Source organism: Oncorhynchus tshawytscha, linkage group LG33 (genome assembly GCF_018296145.1).
Source record: "Oncorhynchus tshawytscha isolate Ot180627B linkage group LG33, Otsh_v2.0, whole genome shotgun sequence".
Classification (NCBI taxonomy): domain Eukaryota; kingdom Metazoa; phylum Chordata; class Actinopteri; order Salmoniformes; family Salmonidae; genus Oncorhynchus; species Oncorhynchus tshawytscha.
In genome coordinates this window covers 22724412-22741154 of record NC_056461.1, presented here as the reverse complement: position 1 = coordinate 22741154, position 16743 = coordinate 22724412, and the positions used below count along the sequence as shown (strand labels likewise).

At 47.7% G+C, this 16743-nt stretch overlaps 1 protein-coding gene across 14 annotated transcripts in view; it reads right to left on the bottom strand.

Annotated features, from left to right (window-relative positions):
* Positions 1-16743, bottom strand: part of dnm1a (dynamin 1a) — a 105635-nt gene that overhangs the window by 8584 nt on the left and 80308 nt on the right. For all 14 annotated transcript variants that reach the window (XR_006080646.1, XR_006080645.1, XM_042311018.1 and 11 more), the window contains 3 exons: positions 3054-3163; positions 788-899; positions 277-291 (listed from right to left, as the gene is read on the bottom strand). Coding sequence is in view for 12 of the 14 variants with exons in the window: in XM_042311018.1 (XP_042166952.1) it covers positions 277-291; positions 788-899; positions 3054-3163 (237 nt within the window). In the remaining 2 variants the exon portion in view is untranslated. The remainder of the gene's footprint in view (positions 1-276; positions 292-787; positions 900-3053; positions 3164-16743) is intronic.

The window sequence follows — 16743 nt, the reverse complement described above, 5'->3', positions numbered from 1 at the left end:
TTCCTTCATTTGCTTAGCCTATTCCAATCAGATGGTTGTATAATACAGCTATGGCAGAACCCTGATGAGAGCGACATTTGAACTTCCTGGTTTGGTGCGAATGATGAATGACTGGGCCGTTGATTAGAAACAGCACCAATGAGGCGAGACAAAAAAGGAGACTGTGCCTGTATAAATCTTTAGGGCCAATCAGAGTTCAGTATCAAATTCAATTGCCAACGCTAGCTTGAGCATAGGTGGAGAGTTGGAATAGACATCACGACACAAAGCACATACCTTGCCCTCCTTTTCCTATAGGGTCCAACAGCAATGAAGGACATATTGAGGAAAAGAATGACGGAGGGAGAGAAAGAGAGAGAGGGAAAGAGAGAGAGAGAAAGAGAGAGAGAGAGAGAAAGAGAGAGAGGGAAAGAGAGAGAGGGAAAGAGAGAGAGGGAAAGAGAGAAAGAAAGAGAGAGAGGGAAAGAGAGAGAGGGAAAGAGAAAGAGAGAAAGAGAGAGAGGGAAAGAGAGAGAGGGAAAGAGAAAGAGAGAAAGAGAGAGAGGGAAAGAGAGAGAGGGAAAGAGAGAGAGAAGGAGAGAGAGGGAAAGAGAGAGGGAAAGAGAAAGAGAGAAAGAGAGAGAGGGAAAGGAGAGAGAGGGAAAGAGAGATGGTGTTATACGTTAGATGACTGGCGCCACTAGTACTGTGAGAGCAAACCACCATCACAATCAGCAAAACTGTATGTTTTGGACCGGCAGAGTTACTGACGGAAATGTACAGGTTTGTGTGTGTGTGTGTGTGGTACCGTGACGCGTTCAGGATACACCCCGGCTCTAAGGAAGGAGGCCTTCCACCCATCTATGTCGTCCTGAGTCTCGCAGGCCAACTCCAGCTGACGGTAGTCCTTATACACATTCCTGTGGACACAAAGGGTAAAGTCTGTGTGTGTGTGTGTGTGTGTGTGTGTGTGTGTGTGTGTGTGTGTGTGTGTGTGTGTGTGTGTGTGTGTGTGTGTGTGTGTGTGTGTGTGTGTGTGTGTGTGTGTGTGTGTGAATGTAAACAAAACAAACAGGACAAAAAAAACAAAAGAACAAAACTGTGTGTGTGTTGTGTGTGTGTGTGTCCATTGTGTGTGTGTGTGTGTGTGAATAAATAAACAAAACAAACAGGGACAAAAACAAAAGAACAAGGGTGAACGACTAAAAGTGTCTTCATAGGGTGTTAGGCCCATTCATAGGGTGTTAGACCCATTCATAGGGTGTTAGATCCATTCATAGGGTGTTAGATCCATTCATAGGGTGTTAGCCCATTCATAGGGTGTTAGATCCATTCATAGGGTGTTAGAGGGTGTTAGATCCATTCATAGGGTGTTAGACCCATTCATAGGGTGTTAGATCCATTCATAGGGTGTTAGGCCCATTCATAGGGTGTTAGATCCATTCATAGGGTGTTCGACCCATTCATAGGGTGTTAGATCCATTCATAGGGTGTTAGGCCCATTCATAGGGTGTTCGACCCATTCATAGGGTGTTAGATCCATTCATAGGGTGTTCGACCCATTCATAGGGTGTTAGATCCATTCATAGGGTGTTAGGCCCATTCATAGGGTGTTCGACCCATTCATAGGGTGTTAGATCCATTCATAGGGTGTTAGGCCCATTCATAGGGTGTTCGACCCATTCATAGGGTGTTAGATCCATTCATAGGGTGTTAGGCCCATTCATAGAGTGTTAGACCCATTCATAGGGTGTTAGGCCCATTCATAGGGTGTTAGGCCCATTCATAGGGTGTTAGGCCCATTCATAGGGTGTTAGACCCATTCATAGGGTGTTAGACCCATTCATAGGGTGTTAGACCCATTCATAGGGTGTTAGGCCCATTCATAGGGTGTTCGACCCATTCATAGGGTGTTAGACCCATTCATAGGGTGTTAGACCCATTCATAGGGTGTTAGGCCCATTCATAGGGTGTTAGGCCCATTCATAGGGTGTTAGGCCCATTCATAGGGTGTTAGACCCATTCATAGGGTGTTAGGCCCATTCATAGGGTGTTAGGCCCATTCATAGGGTGTTAGGCCCATTCATAGGGTGTTAGGCCCATTCATAGGGTGTTAGACCCATTCATAGGGTGTTAGGCCCATTCATAGGGTGTTAGGCCCATTCATAGGGTGTTAGGCCCATTCATAGGGTGTTAGGCCCATTCATAGGGTGTTAGGCCCATTCATAGGGTGTTAGGCCCATTCATAGGGTGTTAGGCCCATTCATAGGGTGTTAAGCCCATTCATAGGGTGTTAGGCCCATTCATAGGGTGTTAGGCCCATTCATAGGGTGTTAGGCCCATTCATAGGGTGTTAGACCCATTCATAGGGCGTTAGGCTCATTCATAGGGTGTTCGACCCATTCATAGGGTGTTAGGCCCATTCATAGGGTGTTAGGCCCGCACACGTGTCTGGAACTCTATTGGGGAGACGGAACACCATTCTTCCACAGGAAATTCTATAATTGGGTGTTTTGTTGATGGTGGTGGAAAACGCTGTCTCAGGCACCGCTTTAGAATCTCCCATAAGTGTTCAATGTGGTTTACATTGTTTTCATGCTCATCAAACCATTCAGTGACCACTCGTGCCCTGTTGATGGGGGCATTGTCATCCTATGGGGGCATAGTCATTGTAGCCAAAATAATGGCCTGCCCAGCATTTTTATACATGACCCTAAGCATGATGGGATGTTAATTGCTTAACTAACTCAGGAACCACACCTGTTTGAAAGCACCTGCTTTCAAACCTCATTTACCTCATTTACTCAAAAGGTATCCATTATTTTGGCAGTTACCTGTACATTCTTGTGGGAGTGAGTGGGACATGTCACAGTACTGAGCAACGCTACATGGTAAGGAGTTTGCATGCCTGCGTGCTTGTGTGGGTGCTTGCCTTTATGGAACAGTGAATGTGTGTGGTCAGTGTGTGTGGAGAGCAGTTTTGTGTAGATTCAGCTATATTACTTTACTTTTTGAGGTCTGAAAAGATTTGACAAACTATAATTTATGATTGAAATGTCCACCTAAGAACTGACCTTTGCTCAGTGTTGAACAGGGCAAAGATCTGCTTGCTCGACATGAAGCTCTTCTCCACATCCCTCAGCCTCAGGTTGTCCACCTGGAGCATGTACTTCTTCTCTTTCTCCTGCAGGGGGCAGAGTCAACAATACACAGGTTAGAGAAAGTACAGCATGAACCCAAAAAGACAGAGAGAGAGAGAGAGAGAGAGAGAGAGAGAGAGAGAGAGAGAGAGAGTCAGAAAGACTTGTCAGACAGAAATAAAGAAAGACAGGCAAAGAGCGATAGAGGCTGATTAAATGAATGACAGAGAAAGAAGGAGAGGGATACATACAGAGGGAGAGAGGGAGGGGTGGAAAAGAGGCCCAGCAAAGTGCCTGGTTGTGATTAAAGCAGTGTAACTGTAAGTATCACAGAAGAGAGAGGGGTGCGGGCGAGCCGTACAGCACACAGCCTTCACCACAGCAGAAAGGAGGTAGGGCGAGAGAGGAGCTAGACTTTCCTTGACTACACGAGGGAGAGAGAGAGAGAGAGAGAGAGAGATATAGCCCAAAGTTCAGAAAGCCAGTCAAAGAAGTGAATCCAGGGCTAAGACCCAGACCTGGGCATATGGGCAGAGTAACACACCCTGTGGTCACACGCCACTGAGCTTCACAACCCACTGTTACTAAAAGGAGCCATTCCAACCAGTGTGTGTGTGTGTGTGTGTGTGTGTGTGTTTGGTTTTACTATCCTTGTGGGGACCAAAAGTCCTCATAAGGATAGTAAAACAAAGAACATTTGTACAAGTGGGGACATTTCGCTGGTCCCCACAAGGAAAAAAAGTTATTTTAGGCTTAGGGGTTAAGTGTAGGGTTCGGGTTACAATTAGGGTTTGGGGTTAAGATTAGGGTTCGGTTAAGGGTTTAGGAAAATGTGGATTTTGAATGTGTGTGTGTGTGTGTGTGTGTGTGTGTGTGTGTGTGTGTGTGTGTGTGTGTGTGTGTGTGTGTGTGTGTGTGTGTGTGTGTGTGTGTGTGGCCATATACCAGAGTTAACTGTACAACATACTATTTGTTGCCAGAAAACAGCAATGTTGAACTGAACTAGATTTTTACTGAGTTACAGTTCATATAAGGCAATCAGTCGATTGAAATGATTTAATTAGGCCCTAATGTATGGATTTAACATGACTGGGAATACAGATGCATTTATTGGTCACAGACAACTTAAGGTAAAAAAGGTAGGGGTGTGGATCAGAAAACCAGTCGGTATCTGGTGACCAGGATTTGCCTCCTGCTGTGCGACATCTCGTTCACATAGAGTTGACCAGGCTGTTGGTTGTGGCCTGTGGAATGTTGTCCCACTCCTCTTCAATGGCTGTGCGAAGTCGCTGGATATTGGTGGGAACTGGAACACGCTGTCTTACACGTTGATCCAGAGCATCCCAAACATGCTCAATGGGTGACATGTCATGTGAGTATGCAGGTCATGGAAGAATTGGGACATTTTCAGCTTCCAGGAATTGTGTACAGATCCTTGCGATATGGGGATGTGCATTATCATGCTGAAACATGAGGTGATGGTGGCGGATGAATGGCACAACAATGGGCCTCAGGATCTCGTCACAATATCTCTGTGCATTCAAATTGCCAATGATAAAGTGCAATTGTGTTCGTTGTCCGTAGCTTATGCCTGCCCACACCATAACCCCACCGCCACTCTGTTCACAATGTTGACATCAACAAATCGCTCGCCCACACAACGCCATGCACGCTGTCTGCCATCTGCCCGGTACAGAAACCAGGATTCATCCGTGAAGACCACACTTCTCCAGCGTGCCAGTGGCCATCGAAGGTGAGCAATTTGCCCACAGACATCTGCGGCATTGTGTGATGTGATAAAACTGCACATTTTAGTGGCCTTTTATTGTACCCAGCCCAGTAATGATCAGTTAATCATCTTCTTGATATGCCACACCTGTCAGTTGGATGGATTATCTTGGCAAAGGAGAAATGCTCACTAACAGAGATGTAAACAAATTTGTGCACAGAATTTGAGAGAAATAATTTTTTGTGTGCGTATGGAACATTTCTGGGAATATTATTTCAGTTCATGAAATATGAGACCAACACTTTACATTTTGCGTTTATATTTTTGTTTGGTGTAGAACATGACAACACGTGAGTCAGTCTCCACATAGTTACTCTTTTCTATGCTCTACCCCAAAACGCACAAACTCCCCTATGACCACAGTAAAGCACAGTTTCTCTTCAACTTTAGAAACATGTGTCCAACCACGGCCCTTCCCTTCCTAGCTCTGCCCAGCCCATTCCCTGTACATACACCACAACCAACCTCCCCTCATCAAAAGGGTTCAGACCTGCACAGTCAAACGGTCAGAGCCCCCTAAGGACGGACACACACACACGCACATACACACCGCTGTGGAGTGACACTTAACAGGCCAAGTTTGTGTGCCCAGGTGTCCACTACCGGAGACTAAACACGCGGTTACCAGGGACACAGAGGGTGACGTCACCACACTAAACAAGTCCCAGTCCTCCCTCGACTCTCTCATCCCAGGGAGGGAGCGGCCTTTCACTGACTCACACATTTTCCTTTCCCCTGGCCAGCGCAACAAAAAAACAAAACAAGGGAAAAGTGAGGAGAGGGAAGGAGGTATGAAGAGAGGGAGAGAGAGAGAGAGAGAGGGAAGGAGGTATGAAGAGAGGGAGAGAGAGAGAGAGAGAGGGAAGGAGGTATGAAGAGAGGGAGAAGAGAGAGAGAGAGGGAAGGAGGTAGAAGAGAGAGAGAGAGAGAGAGAGAGGGAAGGAGGATGAAGAGAGGGAGAGAGAGAGAGAGAGAGAGAAATAAAGAGTGAAACAGAGGGACAAACTGGAGAGGAGGGGGGTAAGAGAGATAGACCAGAGAGATGGAGGAGTGTGAGGAGAAGAGGAGGAGCCAGAGTGACATAGAGTGGGCACTAAGCCATGGATGGCCCCATAGACACAGACTAATACACTGCACTCTGAGGGTTCACTGTGCACTTTATCACTCAGACAGACTGCTATAACACACACACACACGGATTGTGTATGGAAGTCATCAGGAGGTGTGTGTAGGGGCAGACCTAGAACTCCCCCTCTCCTCCCCCTCCCCTCCCTCCATCTCCCAGTAGAGACTGAGGGAGACTGCAGACAGACTGAGTGATTCTCCATATGTTCCTATAAAACCAGCAACGTCAGCCCGGCAGCATGGGACACACTAAAGGTCAGACAAACACACCACACACACACACACACTACTCTATGACAGACCACACATCTGAGCAGATACAGATAAACTCTCTTCTGGAAAATATTCAGCTCAGCGAGTGTGTGAGAACGTGTAACACACCTAAACATTTAAGACACCAACACACCCAGCCCTTTACTTCAACCTCACTCCGGTCAGTGTTGATGCTAGGTATGTATAAACCTATCAGACAAGCCACAGAGTGAGGAGTTGAAATACTTTCCATTGTTTTGTTTAGCTTGTGACTAATACCAGCCTAATTATAAAGCCAGAGGAAGTTCACGTTGGATTCATAAACACACTTCACGTCCCACTCCAACCCCTGCTTGGGTAATCCAAACAAGGGCCCCACACAAATGCTCCCTCCAAGACACACACACACACACACACACTTGCTAACACATTTGTATTTCAGCACACATACACACAGCATTCAACACATTCATACAATATATTTATATATATATATATGCTATATATATATACATATATATATCTCGTACAACACTCTGTACTACTCCCTTCACAGAACAGTGCAAACTGGCTCTAACCAGAATAGAAAGAGGAGTGGGAGGCCCCGGTGCACAACTAAGCAAGAGGACAAGTGCATTAGAGTGTCTAGTTTGAGAAACAGACGTCTCACATGTCCTCAACTGGCAACTTCATTAAATAGTACCCGCGAAACACCAGTCTCAACGTCAACAGTGAAGAGGCGACTCCGGGAGGCTGGCCTTCTCGGCAGAGTTGCAAAGAAAAAGCCATATCAGACTAGCCAATAAAAATAAAAGATTAAGATGGGCAAAAGAACACAGACACTGGACAGAGGAACTCTGCCTAGAAGGCCAGCATCCCGGAGTCGCCTCTTCACTGTTGACATTGAGACTGGTGTTTTCCAGGTACTATTTAATGAAGCTGCCAGTGATCAACTTAGATTAGCTAACACAACGTGCCATTGGAACACAGGAGTGATGGTTGCTGATAATTGGCCTCTGTACGCCTATGTAGATATTCCATTAAAAAATCTGCCGTTTCCAGATACAATAGTCATTTACAACATTAACAATATCTATAATGTATTTCTGATCAATTTGGTGTTATTTTAACGGACAAAAAAGTTGATTTTCTTTCAAAAACAAGGACATTTCTAAGTGCATCCAAACTTTTAACGGTAGTATATATATATATATATATATATATATATATATATATATATATATATATATATATATATATATATATTTGCAAATACAAATATATATACACACACACACACACACACGGGTCGAACACACATACAGCTGGTCTTTGGGAATTGTTGTGGGAGTGAGAAGGTTGCATCTGGTTCAAGAGAGTGTGGCTTTTCAGGTACATAAGGTTAGAAGGGTTGTCCCTTTAAGAATTGTGTGTGTGCGTGTATAAAGCACATTAGCCTGTGTGTGTGTGTGTGTGTGTGTGTGTGTGTGTGTGTGTGTGTGTGTGTGTGTGTGTGTGTGTGTGTGTGTGTGTGTGTGTGTGTGTGTGTGTGTGTGTGTGTGTGTGTGTGTGTGTGTGTGTGTGTGCGTGTGTACGTGCGCTTGTGTGTGTGCATGTCCATGCGTGTGCGTCAGTGCACACGTGTGTGTGTATGTGTGTGTGTGTGTGTGTGTGTGTGTGTGTGTGGGGAGACAGATTGAAAAGTGCTGGTGACTTGGGTTTGCATCAAAGCCTGGAGAAAACCAGCACAGCATCTGGAAACAATAACGTTGCTCCTAACCCCTCATTACCGCAGCGACTGGGCCTTGGGCGGGGGCCAACGGCAATTTTCAAAATACTCTTTCTTTCCCCTCCCTACCTCCCTCCATTTCTCCTCCTTCATTCTCTTTCTTCCATTCTCAATAAAATAGAGTCTACATTGCTTGGACTATGATCTCAGAGGCTGCTTGCGTTGAACGAAAACTTTGAATGTGGGGCGAAACCTTTTCCAACTCTCTCCTGCAGTGTGATGAGTGAACAGGAGATGAGAGTTGTGAACCATCGAGAGGGCTTAGGTTTGGGACCGGTCTGAATCCCTGTCCTTTATTGAACACAGAGGATGTGAAGAGAGAGGACGGGAGAGAGACATAGAGAGGAAGAGAAACGAGGGGACAGAATGGCTGGATTCCATTCTTTTTGAATCAGAGGTTCAGGGAGATAGGAGAGAGAGGTCAGAAAGTAGTAAAGAGGGACAAGATGAGGGGACTGTGGTTCATTTGGGCCGGCGCTACCCTAAGAAGGGCTCCTGCACCGTACGGGTCCAATGTGGAGTAGGATAAAAGTACTAACTCTAACCCTTGTGTTCAACCCTGACCCCTCCAAGGACGCCCCAGCTCCCAATTCCAAATGTAACCCCTTCATCGTTAGTTCCTCCTTTTACCGTAACTCACATAGAGAGGAACATGTTCCAAACATCCCGACAACCAGCTAGGTATATTTTCCCTTAGTTACATGAGGGAAGAAGCCAGAGGGAGAATAGTCGATGACACAATCTCCTTGAAACCTCGATGCAACTTCTACGACTCTATTCATTTATGGTAACACACAATGCTGCCAAACTATAAAAACATGCACAGCAAATCATTTACAACAGTCACATTTGCCTCTGCTAAAATTAGGCTATTTCGAGACGACGTGTCAACAAAAGTGTGGCGATGGACTTCAGTCTCCACTCAAACGCCTTGGAAAACATTTGGCAAACTCATTTGTGCTTTGCATAGTGTCCTGTGTTGAATGAGCACAAATAAAAACTCATCTCGAAGAGAAGGAAGCAAGGTTCTCTACTACAGACGAACAATGCCTCATTCAACCAGCACAGCAGCAGCCGAAACAGGTTTACAAGTCAATGATATTTCCCTCTTTAGCAGGTAATTACTAAATGTCTAATTATTTCTTATATTTAACTCAGTCATAGGAGATTCCAACACCCCTGGAGCAAACGGGGACCTTTTTACAATCAATGTTGACCACCAACAGTCAAAGGGGGTTGGGAGGCTCTGTCTCTCTCTCACACACACGATCCCTGCTGACCACGTAAACACACGTGAACGTCCCCACACCAGGGTCATCAATGAGAGGGCAACGTTGAGTTAACGAGTGTGCGTGTGTGCGTATGTCGTCTATAAATCTCCAACACGCTCAGTACGTTCAAAGAGACCCGTCTGCAGTCACACACGCACGCACACAAGTCCGCGGACAAAAACGTCAACGTACACACACACACACACACACAGAAATCATGAGGGACCCAAATATTAGAGTGGTTTTACACAAGCAAACACACACACAAATACATACACACACAAAACCAATGTGGTTTTCCTCTATATCACAATGTTGCCTATTGTGCTGAGCTCTGCATTGCTTCCCTTACTGTAGCTCCTGCGAAGTACAGTTGGAATGGGAGGAGGAAGGCATATATATATATATACTATGAACTTCTGAGGGATATGAAACTCTGTCGACGTGAGTTGGGGAGGATGGAGGGAACACGAAAGTAGAAAACAGACGCCACAGATGTTTATCTCATCAGCCAGGGGCTGGAAAGAGAATTATTCACCCTGCCTGCTTGACTTGCTCCTTCCCTCGTTCCTTCTCCTGCTGTCTCCTCTACTAGGCAGGGGTCGCCTCTCATTCCGCTCATCTCAATTACTTTCTTTCTTTCCCTCTCTTTCTACTGTTCCCCCCCACTACCTCTCTCTACTCTGTCTCTACATGTATCCCTCCTCTCTCTACCTGTATCCCTCCTCTCTCTACATGTATCCCTCCTCTCTCTACCTGTATCCCTCCTCTCTCTACATGTATCCCTCCTCTCTCTACCTGTATCCCTCCTCTCTCTACCTGTATCCCTCCTCTCTCTACATGTATCTCTCCCTCTCTCTACCTGTATCCCTCCTCTCTCTACATGTATCCCTCCCCTCTCTACATGTATCCCTCCTCTCTCTACATGTATCTCTCCCTCTCTCTACCTGTATCCCTCCTCTCTCTACATGTATCTCTCCCTCTCTCTACATGTATCTCTCCCTCTCTCTACGTGTATCCCTCCTCTCTCTATATGTATCTCTCCCTCTCTACCTGTATCCCTCCTCTCTCTACATGTATCCCTCCTCTCTCTACCTGTATCCCTCCTCTCTCTACATGTATCTCTCCCTCTCTCTACATGTATCCCTCCCTCTCTCTACTTGTATCCCTCCTCTCTCTACATGTATCCCTCCCTCTCTCTACCTGTATCCCTCCTCTCTCTACATGTATCCCTCCTCTCTCTACCTGTATCCCTCCTCTCTCTACATGTATCCCTCCTCTCTCTACATGTATCCCTCCTCTCTCTACCTGTATCCCTCCTCTCTCTACATGTATCTCTCCCTCTCTCTACCTGTATCCCTCCTCTCTCTACATGTATCCCTCCTCTCTCTACCTGTATCCCTCCTCTCTACATGTATCTCTCCCTCTCTCTACATGTATCTCTCCTCTCTCTACCTGTATCCCTCCTCTCTCTACATGTATCCCTCCTCTCTCTACATGTATCTCTCCCTCTCTCTACCTGTATCCCTCCTCTCTCTACATGTATCTCTCCTCTCTCTACGTGTATCCCTCCTCTCTCTATATGCATCTCTCCTCTCTCTACCTGTATCCATCCTCTCTCTACATGTATCTCTCCCCTCTCTACATGTATCCCTCTCTCTACCTCTCTCTACCTGTATCCCTCCTCTCTCTACATGTATCCCTCCCTCTCTACATGTATCCCTCCCTCTCTCTACCTGTGTCCATGTATCCCTCCTCTCTCTACATGTATCTCTCCTCTCTCTACATGTATCCCTCCTCTCTCTCTATCCCTCCCATGTATCCTCCCCTCTCTCTCCTCTCTCTCTACCTGTATCCTCCCTCTACCTGTATCCCTCCTCTCTACCTGTATCCTCCTCTCTCTACATGTATCCTCCTCCCCTCTCTACATGTATCCCTCCTCTCTCTACATGTATCCTCCTCTCTCTACCTGTATCCTCTCCTCTCTACATGTATCCCTCCTCTCTCTACCTGTATCTCCTCCCTCCCTCTCACCTGTATCATGTATCCCTCTCTACCTGTATCCTACTCTCTACATGTATCCCTCCTCTCTCTACATGTATCCCTCCTCTCTCTACCTGTATCCCTCCCTCTCTCTACCTGTATCCCTCCTCTCTCTACATGTATCTCTCCCTCTCTACCTGTCTCTACCTGTATCCCTCCTCTCTCTACCTGTATCCCTCCTCTCTCTACATGTATCCTCCTCTCTCTACCTGTATCCTCCTCTCTCTACCTGTATCCCTCCTCTCTCTACATGTATCCCTCCTCTCTCTACCTGTATCCTCCCTCTCTCTACATGTATCTACATGTATCCCTCCTCTCTCTACATGTATCCCTCCTCTCTCTACATGTATCTCTCCCTCTCTCTACCTGTATCCTCTCCCTCTCTCTACCTGTATCCCTCCTCTCTCTACATGTATCCCTCCTCTCTCTACCTGTATCCCTCCCTCTCTCTACATGTATCTCTCCCTCTCTCTACCTGTATCCCTCCTCTCTCTACATGTATCCCTCCTCTCTCTACCTGTATCCCTCCCTCTCTCTACCTGTATCCCTCCTCTCTCTACCTGTATCCCTCCTCTCTCTACCTGTATCCTCCCTCTCTCTACCTGTATCCTCCTCTCTCTACCTGTATCCCTCCCTCTCTACCATGTATCCCTCCTCTCTACTATCCCTCCTCTCTCTACATGTATCCCTCCTCTCTACCTTATCCCTCTCTACCTGTATCCCTCCTCTCTCTACATGTATCTCTCGCTCTCTCTCTACCTGTATCCCTCCTCTCTCTACCTGTATCCCTCTTCTCTCTACCTCTATCCCTCCCTCTCTCTACATGTATCCCTCCCTCTCTCTATATGTATCTCTCGCTCTCTCTACCTGTATCCCTCCTCTCTCTACCTGTATCCCTCCTCTCTCTACATGTATCCCTCCTCTCTCTACATGTATCTCTCCCTCTCTCTACCTGTATCCCTCCCACTCTCTACATGTATCCCTCTCTCTACCTGTATCCCTCCTATCTGTATCCCTCCTCTCTACCTGTATCCCTCCTCTACCTGTATCCCTCCCTCTCTACCTGTATCCCTCCTCTATCATGTATCCCTCCTCTCTCTACATGTATCCCTCCCTCTCCATGTATCCTCCTCTCTCACCTGTATCCCTCCCTCTCTACATGTATCCCTCTCCCTCTCCTCTCCTCCCTCTCCTGTATCCCTCCTCTCTACCTGTATCCCTCCTCTCTCTACATGTATCCCTCCCTCTCTACCTGTATCCCTCCTCTCTCTACCTGTATCCCTCCTCTCTCTACCTGTATCCCCCTCTCTCTACCTGTATCCCTCCTCTCTCTACCTGTATCCCTCCCTCTCTCTACCTGTATCCCTCCTCTCTACCTGTATCCCTCCTCTCTCTACCTGTATCCCTCCTCTCTCTACCTGTATCCCTCCTCTCTCTACCTGTATCCCTCCTCTCTCTACCTGTATCCCTCCTCTCTCTACCTGTATCCCTCCTCTCTCTGTATCCCTCCTCTCTCTACCTGTATCCCTCCTCTATCTCTCCTCTCTCTACCTGTATCCCTCCCTCTCTACCTGTATCCCTCTGTCTGTATCCTCCTCTCTCTACCTGTATCCCTCCTCTCTCTACCTGTATCCCTCCTCTCTACCTATCCCTCTCTCTACCTGTATCCTCCTCTCTATCTGTATCCCTCCTCTCTCTACCTGTATCCCTCCTCTACCTGTATCCCTCCTCTCTCTACCTGTATCCCTCCTCTCTCTCTCTACATGTATCCTCCTCTACCCTCCCTCTCTACCTGTATCCCTCCTCTCTCTACCTGTATCCCTCCTCTCTCTACCTGTATCCCTCCTCTCTCTACCTGTATCCCTCCTCTCTCTACCTGTATCCCTCCTCTCTCTACCTGTATCCCGCCTCTCTCTACATGTATCCCTCCTCTCTCTACCTCTATCCCTCCTCTATCTGTATCCCTCCTCTCTCTACCTGTATCCCTCCCTCTCTCTACCTGTATCCCTCCTCTCTCTACCTGTATCCCTCCCTCTCTCTACATGTATCCCTCCTCTCTCTACCTGTATCCCTCCTCTCTCTACATGTATCCCTCCCTCTCTCTACCTATCCCTCCTCTCTCTACCATGTATCCCTCCCTCTCTCTACCTGTATCCCTCCTCTCTCTACATGTATCCCTCCTCTACCTGTATCCTCCCTCCTCTCTACCTGTATCCCTCCTCTCTCTACCTCTCTACCTGTATCCCTCTCTCTCTACCTGTATCCTCCTCTCTCTACATGTATCCCTCCTCTCTCTATCCCTCATGTATCTCCCTCTCTCTACCTGTATCCCTCCTCTCTCTACATGTATCCTCCCTCTCAATACATCTATCTGTATCCCTCTCTCTACCTGTATCCCTCCTCTCTCTACCTCTCTCCCTCCCTCCCTCTCTACCTGTATCCCTCCTCTCTCTACCTGTATCTCTCCCTCTCTCTACCTGTATCCCTCCCTCTCTCTACATGTATCCCTCCCTCTCTACCATGTATCCCTCCTCTCTCTACATGTATCCTCCCCTCTCTCTCTACCTGTATCCCTCCTGTATCCCTCCTCTCTACATGTATCCCTCCTCTCTCTACATGTATCCCTCCCTCTCAATATGTGTATCTCTCCCTCTCTACCTGTATCCCTCCTCTCTCTACCTCTATCCCTCCCTCTCTCTACATGTATCCCTCCTCTCTCTACCTGTATCCCTCCTCTTTCTACATGTATCCCTCCTCTCTCTACATGTATCTCTCCCTCTCTCTACCTGTATCCCTCCTCTCTCTACCTGTATCCCTCCTCTCTCTACCTGTATCCCTCCTCTCTCTACCTGTATCCCTCCTCTCTCTACCTGTATCCCTCCTCTCTACCTGTATCCCTCCCTCTCTCTACCTGTATCCCTCCTCTCTCTCTACACCTGTATCCCTCCTCTCTCTACCTCCTATCCCTGTATCCCTCTCTACCTGTATCCCTCCTCTCTCTACCTGTATCCCTCCTCTCTACCTGTATCCCTCCTCTCTCTACCTGTATCCCTCCCTCTCTGATCCCTACCTGTATCCCTCCTCTCTCTACCTGTATCCCTCCTCTCTCTACCTGTATCCCTCCTCTCTCTACCTGTATCCCTCCTCTCTCTACCTGTATCCCTCCTCTCTCTACCTGTATCCCTCCCTCTCTACCTGTATCCCTCTCTCTACCTCTATCCCTCCTCTATCTGTCCCTCCTCTCTACCTGTATCCCTCCTCTCTCTACCTGTATCCCTCCTCCTCTACCTGTATCCTCTCTCCTCTCTCTCTACCTGTATCCCTCCTCTCTCTACATGTATCCCTCCCTCTCTCTATCTGTATCCCTCCTCTCTCTACCTGTATCCCTCCTCTCTCTACCTGTATCCCTCCCTCCTCTACATGTATCCCTCCCTCTCTCTACCTGTATCCCTCCTCTCTCTACCTGTATCCCCTCTACCTGTATCCCTCTCTCTCTACATGTATCCCTCCTCTCTCTACCTGTATCCTCCCCTCCATGTATCCCTCCTCTCTCTACATGTATCCTCCTCTCTCTACATGTATCCCTCCCTCTCTACATGTATCCTCCCTCTACTCTGTATGTATCTGTATCCCTCTCTCTACCTGTATCTCTCCCTCTCTCTACCTGTATCCCTCCTCTCTCTACCTGTATCCCTCCTCTCTCTACATGTATCCTCCTCTCTCTACCTGTATCCCTCCTCTCTCTACATGTATCCCTCCTCTCTCTACCTCTATCCCTCCTCTATCTGTATCCCTCCCTCTCTCTACCTGTATCCCTCCTCTCTCTACCTGTATCCCTCCTCTCTCTACCTGTATCCCTCCTCTCTCTACCTGTATCCCTCCCTCTCTACCTGTATCCCTCCCTCTCTCTACCTGTATCCCTCCCTCTCTACCTGTATCCCTCCTCTACCTGTATCCCTCCTCTCTACCTGTATCCCTCCCTCTCTCTACCTGTATCCCTCCTCTCTACCTGTATCCCTCCTCTTTACCTGTATCCCTCCTCTCTCTACCTCTATCCCTCCTCTATCTGTATCCCTCCTCTCTCTACCTGTATCCCTCTCTCTACCTGTATCCCTCCTCTATCTGTATCCCTCCTCTCTCTACCTGTATCCCTCCTCTCTACATGTATCCTCTATCTGTATCCCTCCTCTATCTGTATCCCTCCTCTACCTGTATCCCTCCTCTATCTGTATCCCTCCTCTCTCTACCTGTATCCCTCCCTCTCTCTACCTGTATCCCTCCTCTCTCCACATGTATCCTCCCTCTCTCTACCTCTATCCTGTATCCCTCCTCTCTCTACCTGTATCCCTCCCTCTCTCTACCTGTATCCCTCCTCTCTACCTGTATCCCTCCTCTCTCTACCTGTATCCCTCCTCTCTACCTGTATCCCTCCTCTCTACATGTATCCCTCCCTCTCTCTACCTCTGTATCCCTCCTCTCTCTGTATCCCTCTCCTCTCTCTACCTGTATCCCTCCTCTCTACCTGTACATGTATCCCTCCTCTATCTGTATCCCCCTCTCTCTACCTGTATCCCTCTACCTGTATCCTCTCTCTACCTGTATCCCTCCTCTCTCTACCTGTATCCCTCCCTCTCTCTACCTGTATCCCTCCTCTCTCTACCTGTATCCCCCTCTACCTGTATCCCTCCTCTCTACTCTGTATCCTCCTCTCTCTACCTGTATCCCCCTCTCTCTACCTCTATCTCCTCTCTCTACCTGTATCCCTCCTCTCTCTACCTGTATCCCTCCCTCTCTCTACCTGTATCCCTCCCCTCTCTGTATCCCTCCTACCTGTATCCCTCCTCTCTCTACCTGTATCCCTCCCTCTCCCTGTATCCCTCCTCTCTCTACCTGTATCCCTCCTCTCTACCTGTATCCCTCCCTCTCTATCCTCCCTCTGTATCCCTCCTCTACCTGTATCCCTCCTCTCTCTACTGTATCCCTCCCTCTCTCTACCTGTATCCCTCCTCTCTCTACATGTATCCCTCCTCTCTCTATCCTCCTGTATCCCTCCTCTCTCTGTATCCCTCCCTCTCTACCTGTATCCCTCCTCTCTACCTGTATCCCTCCCTCTCTACCTGTATCCCTCCTCTCTCTACCTGTATCCCTCCTCTCGACCTCTATCCCTCCTCTCTCTACCTGTATCCCTCCTCTCTCTACCTGTATCCCTCCTCTCTCTACCTGTATCCCTCCTCTCTCTACCTGTATCCCTCCTCTCTCTACATGTATCTCTCCCTCTCTCTACCTGTATCCCTCCTCTCTCCACATGTATCCTCCCTCTCTCTACCTCTATCCCTCCTCTATCTGTATCCCTCC